The 6535-nt window shown below is 33.8% G+C and overlaps 1 protein-coding gene across 1 annotated transcript; it reads left to right on the top strand.

The window, feature by feature from the left end:
- Positions 1–1703: 1703 nt before the first annotated feature.
- Positions 1704–5038, top strand: LOC106140113 (uncharacterized). The gene is made up of 5 exons (XM_013341647.2): positions 1704–2152; positions 2331–2510; positions 2600–2918; positions 3234–3495; positions 3676–5038. Exons 1-5 carry the CDS (start codon positions 1982–1984, stop codon positions 3989–3991), a joined length of 1248 nt encoding a protein of 415 aa, XP_013197101.2. The 5' UTR covers positions 1704–1981; the 3' UTR covers positions 3992–5038.
- Positions 5039–6535: the final 1497 nt, after the last annotated feature.

The raw sequence follows: 6535 nt of genomic DNA, 5'->3' as shown, positions 1-6535 counted from the left end.
ATGAAAAAAACTGTGCAAAAAATAATCGCTAGAAGTCGCTAAAATTAAAAACTTAAATAAAGTAAAATATTAATTGTAAATAAAAGCATATTTATAGAATCAAACACTTTTTATTAAAAATTAAAGGAAATTAATAAAAATTATCAAAAACTAAAAATTTACGAATGAACAACATATAATTAAAATGAAATAGACATACGGTTGCATCAATAGGAGCGAGTGAGAGACGCAATCATTTGTAAAACATCATTCAATGCGATTCCCGCGAAATCGTCGTCAGTATCACGTGATTGGTTCTTTTTCTTTGCCGTCAGTCATAGATTGGTGTATTCCCGAGAACTTGTCGTCAGTCTCAGATGATTGGTTCTTTTTTTTTGTTTGTCGTCACACAGTGTTGCCATTAAAATTTTCAAAATTTGCGTAACATAAAAGCAGCGGCTTTTATGTTACGCAAATTATCGCCAATTATTTTTTAACGACTAAAGTGAAAAAATAAGTCGCTAAATACATAAAAATTCCGCTAGATCTAGTGACAAAGTCGCTAAAACGGCAACACTGCTTAGGAGCAACTCTGACAACGATTTTTCTGTAACCTATCTGTCATTTCTACATAGTTTATTTTATTTTCGTATTGGAATAATGTGTGTTTCGTAATGGAATATTTGGAATATTTCGGAAGTACCCGAAACCGCCGAGCTTGCATGAAGAGAGTTATGAATGTGGATGAAGCGAAGGAAGTATGCAGAGATCGTGGCAAGTGGGAAGAGGTAGTCTCTGCCTACCCCTCCGGGAAAGAGGCGTGATTTTATGTATGTATGTGTGGAATAATGCCCTAAAGTCGTTACGATATGCGATATCAATTTATCAAAAGGAGACATATTTGATAGTTTTACTACCTCGTTGTGAGATATTACCAAATGAATACTAAAAGTTGTGAGATATTACCAAATGAATACTAAATAACGGTAAATATAGATATTTTTGAAAAGTTATGACTTAATGATACCGTTATAGTCGTGATATCTGTAATGTAATCTTATATCGTTATAAAGCGATTTTAAATAACGTTACCAATTAACGTTAAGAATGTCGAAACTATTTACACACACATACACATAATCATGTCTATATCCCTTGCGGGGTAGACAGAGCCAACAGTCTTGAAAAGAGTAATAGGCAACGTTCAACTGTTTGGTTTTATGATGGAAATGAGATTCAAATAGTGACAGGTTGCTAGCTGTAGAATAACTAACCATTTCTCAGTAAATATGGCTTTATTCAATAAAATTATACAGTATGACTTTGAACATGTGACAGAACTGAAATGTTCGTTTTATGATAAAAGGTGTCAAAGCTAATGTGGAGGTTGCATATCACCACACTAGCCCATCGCCTAAAAGAAGAATCCCAAGTTCATAAGCCTATCCCTTGAGTCACCTTTTACGACATCCATGGGAACGAGATGGAATGGTCCTATTCTTTTTTTATTGGTGCCGGGAACCACACGCCTTTGCCGGGAACCACATGAAACTATTTACGTTATAAATATCGAAACCAAAGCGTTGTTGCCTAGCCATGGCCCCTTTCGTTTCTTTTAATTAACGTTAACAAGTCTGTAACCGTTAATATTACTTGTAGCGTTATGTAATCATAAGCTGAATTTCTAACTGTAATAAAAGTCAGTCACTCTCTGTAGTGTCAATGTCAAGTCAAACAAAATTGTCAAAGAAGGAACTTTTTCCAAATTTGTTTTGTTTCGAAAAAAAATACCTAAGTGTTTTGTAGTGTTTAGGAAGTGTCTGTAAATAATTTAGAAATTACTTATACTTTTATTTGATTGCTGTTATAGTTTGAAATTTCACTTTTTAAAACAACAGCAAGCTATTGCTGTATCCTGCATGCATAGCACGTTTGTTTTGTGGACTTGTGGAGTAGATTCTAACCTATCGCAGAGTAAAATCATGCCGGCAATTATTTTTTAATGTTAGGAAAGATACACACTTTCGAAACCTACACCTACGACACTTTCGAAAAGATGATTGATCAATTATACGAAGAAGTTAAAGGTATGGATTCTAATGATCCATCAGCTATGGAAAAGATTCGTCAATATTTAATAACGCTCAATGAGGAAGATGAAATATACATGGAGGTTTGTGTAAAGATTGCATGTTGTTTTCGCTTTTAGTAAATTTTGATTGGAAAATAGTATCCTGCTTTAGCTTCCTCTGGAAAAGGCTCCAACACTCACTTTTAGAGTCAGAGTGGAGATAAAATTTATTTTTTGCTTTTTTGACTGATACGTTGTTTTAATGTTTACAATTTTTTAGTTGTTAGTGGATAAACTGAAAGATAAAGAAATATATTGGAATCGACCATGGTATCAAATGTCCAAAAGCTTAACAAGACCTTTAAATGTAGACCAAGATTATGAAGAGACATTTGAAACAGGCAGCTTTACATCTGATGAAATAAACAAGGTGAATAAAAATTGGCACAAATTTGTAAAGGTGTGTTATTTTTTCTTTTTTGCAATACTATCATTGGTTATTTGGTTTTTAAAAATAGATAAGCAAGTTTATATATATTATTTTTTCAGAAATTCAAAGTACCTGATAAACCTTTATGCTTAGCTAGATGGAGAAACAAAGGTATCAATTGTAGTGCACCTGAAGAAAAGGTACGGTATTTTGTAACAGCATATTTGGCTCGTGGATTACAAAGGAATCTCTATCAAGTTTATAGACATATTGTGACATACTATGGAGCACCTGTGAAAGGCTCATATTCCCGTGAAGAGGAGAAAATAATGGAAATATGCTTCCAACATGAACCTCGGAATGCTGTAACAACATGTTCTATGGTTCTCAGTCGTGAACCAAGAGGGTTATATAAAAAACTCCATATAAATAGTTGTGGTAAATATATAGTATTTTATTGTATAGTTAGTCATAAACACAAAAATTTTGAGTCACATAAAATCTAAAACAGAGGAGGCTGAATATAATCAAACCATGTTAATTTGTAAAGCTTTTTGATCCATACTAATATTTAAAAAGAAAGAAGATTTGTATTTTTGTTTGTAAGCAATTAAATAAAAAATTACTGGACTGATTTTGACCAAATTTTCACAGAAATAGAATAGACCTGCAGGAGTAACATATACTTATTTTCCTGGAAATTATCACAGGGGCGAAGACCTGCCTAAGCTAGTATATTATGTATTATTTTAGGTGAGAAAGTGAAAAAGCCAAGAATTAAGTGGACACTACCATTAGCCACAAAATTTGTAAGACAGTTGATGCAATACACCAATCTTCCTCTTGAAGAATTAAAAAATAGAAAATTTGAAAAAGAAGTATGGTTAAAACTTGAAGAAGATATGGATCAGCACTACATATATTTACAACAATTTTGGAACACTAACCTCCATGTTCAACTTTTTGTACAAGATAGTGTTAGTTTGAGAAAGCTGAGGAAAAAAATATATAAAAAGTAAGTATAATAAGAAAGTATAATAAACCGTACAGGGTGGTATAATATACTACCCTGTACGGAACTCTATGGCACAGTAATAGGGGTGAATTTGGGTAGTTAGGTATGCTGTTGCCCATATCTTATTTATGGCTGAAAATGCTCATGCAAGTAAATAATTTTTATTATTTAATATTTAAGGTTAAAAAAGTCTTCATATAAGGTATGGAGTGATATTCGTTGGAAAGAGTTGCGGCAGAAGTTCCCAGATGGCTATACACATCATTTTTTGTACAGAGTCGCCTGTCGAGGAATAAGGGGTTTCAAAAAATATTTAAAAGTTCCTTTGGAAGAGGTTTTAGAACATGGCTTTTACAATTTAGTAAAATATAGTCATCATTATGATAGAGTTTTGAAGAAACTAATTTTAGATAAAAATGGGGATCTAACACCAGCAATGTTTAATAATGAAAGTGGAACAAGCACTAATTCCTTGGCTGTAAAAGAAAAAACTTAGTAATATAATAAAAAATACTTAAATGTTTAAGTGCATCACTTTTATTTATACTATCCCATAACTAAAAGTCGTTTTGGTTTACATAACCTATGGCTACTTTAATGCTATTGTACTTTTATCATTCTATAGGCTATTTGACAAAGTTCTAAAAACTATCTTAGGGTATTTATTTGTTTATAAGGAGCCCTACAAAAATACTTTTCTGCCTTTATTACAGCTATTTTATTAAAAAATCGAAAAAGAAAATGCAATATTTAAATATGCCGCCAAAACGCGACTTTTAGCAATATGGCGGCCATGGCATGCAGTGACGTAAATTTCGTGTAAATATCATACAAAGCTTGTTGGTGTTTCGAAAAGTTTTGATTTTCTCTTGTTTTATTTAACTTGTGCCACGTCATATGTGTGAAAATTATTAAAATTAAGACCTATAAATGTTGTGCAGTGCCTCAATGCACTAATACAACAATAAAATCACCTACGAAACTGTTTTTTTCTATGCTGATGGATTTGAATATTCGCAAGAAGTGGTTTCAGATCATGATCTAAGATCAGTGGTTACCAAGATATACTTACATTGATGTTTTCACATTCCTCAGTTCGGCAGCATAGAAATCTGGATTGTCTGGATTGAAGAAGACAATCCAGATTTCTTCTTCCAACCATTATTGCGTCCACTTTTGGTAGGTTTCGACTGTTAGCTTTCGCGGAATTGGTTTCCATTATTAAATACCTATGTTATCTGAGTAATCCTGAGCGATCATACACTTATAAAATCTTGAAAAATAATAGCTAACACTAAGGAACGGTACGATCCACAGTCTGTTTATGGATAATTGACGTCATAATAGAAATAGCCAATCACGTTCGTTTATAGTCACGTGACAGCTGCATATAAAAACCTAATTTTCTGAGACGGATTTTGTTTAAATAATGCAATATTTTTATCTCGCGTTATTACAAATCGCTCCAAAAAAATAATATTAAGACTGATGACATAAAAGAAATGTATATTTTTAATACAGTCAAATAGCCTATAGTTATTGTAGTTACGCTCCAATTCATCAAAATATTGTATGCGCGTTTTTAAATATTCAATGTCATTATCTGATTTTGCTAGAATCTTAGATGCATGGGCTGATAGCGTTGTAACGTAAAGCACAGTAATCCATCCAACTGAGAGAAAGAGTCAGTGCAACACTCTGAAGAACTAAATGGAGGAGTCTTTGCGCTTCACTTGTAGCCACAGACATCTATACGCCACAAGTCACAAAATAAAATCACGCAACTTTATCAGGCAAAAACAGCGAAAAGTCTAAATCGCGCAACCAAAGATTTCACGGATTGGAGCATATTATACAACCTTCGACACATTGTCGGAGACGCTCTTCCTCAAGCATAACACCTAGCTTTGCGTAAGACCTTTCCTTTAGTGGCGGTTGAGCCGAATATATCGCTCCCGCTACAGTGTCAAGTGTCCCACAAGAAGTTGTGAGTGGAGTTGTGCTCACAGATAGTTTATCTCCTAACAGATATGTAAGAGTATAAAATGTCTAAAGATTTTTCTTGTTGTCTGCTGTGCATCGGGACCACAAACTAAATAGAGATACTATATTGGGACATATTATTTTTCATATTACATATTTTTCTGGCCTGCTGTGTCGACCATAGCGTTGTCATAGTATTTCTATTTAGTTTATTGCGATGACGACTTGTTTACAAGTCGTACACCAGGATCTCAGGGGAGGGATTTTATGAATTTATGCATGGTCTAAGAAGACGGTGGCCGATGAGATCTAGGTGTATCCATAACGGCACTGATTTTGAAGAAATGTAAAAGTTTATGTAAAATCTGTGAGTTGAATTTTTAAATTCGTGGGGCCAGGGGCATCAAAATCGGTCATAGTTTTTGAGATATTTATTTAGTAAAAAATTAAAGTGCTCCCGACCTGAAAAGGCAAAAATCTGTAGTTTCCAAGGAATACCTTGGCAACTACAGTTTTTTGCCTTTTCACAAGAATAAAAAATACGTTGTTAGGCAAGGTTTACACGATCAGTTTAGCGTCAGTTTAGTCCGTCAGTTTGGTCCAGCTAAGATTGATGCCAGAGTAAGGGATGAGAAATACTGTTATTACACGCTCAATCTAAGACTGATAAAACTTATGTTAGACAAGGGTTACACGATCAGTTTGGCGTCAGTTTAGTTTGCTCAGATTGATGGTAGAGTTATAGTCCAAGCGATTGACTGGTGGACTAATGGTCCGGAATGACAAAAGTCTGATATTTGAAATATTTTTTTATCATTCTGTTGTCAATGACTGTGACTGACACGAGAATGATTTGAGTGCTTACACGTTCAGTCTGGCATCAGTCTGTTGTCATTCATTATAATGATACTAAATATATCAAATATTTGAATTTGTCATTCTGGACCATTAGTCCGCTAGTCCTATCATTTTGAGCAATTTGATGGACTGAACTGATGCCAAACTGATCGTGTAAGCCTTGTCTTAAAAACTGTTAGTTCGTCTTGTCATTCCTGTC

This window comes from Amyelois transitella, chromosome 3, assembly GCF_032362555.1.
Source record: "Amyelois transitella isolate CPQ chromosome 3, ilAmyTran1.1, whole genome shotgun sequence".
Lineage (NCBI taxonomy): Eukaryota > Metazoa > Arthropoda > Insecta > Lepidoptera > Pyralidae > Amyelois > Amyelois transitella.
Note: the sequence above shows the minus strand (reverse complement) of the source record. Positions and strands in the feature narration are given on the sequence as shown.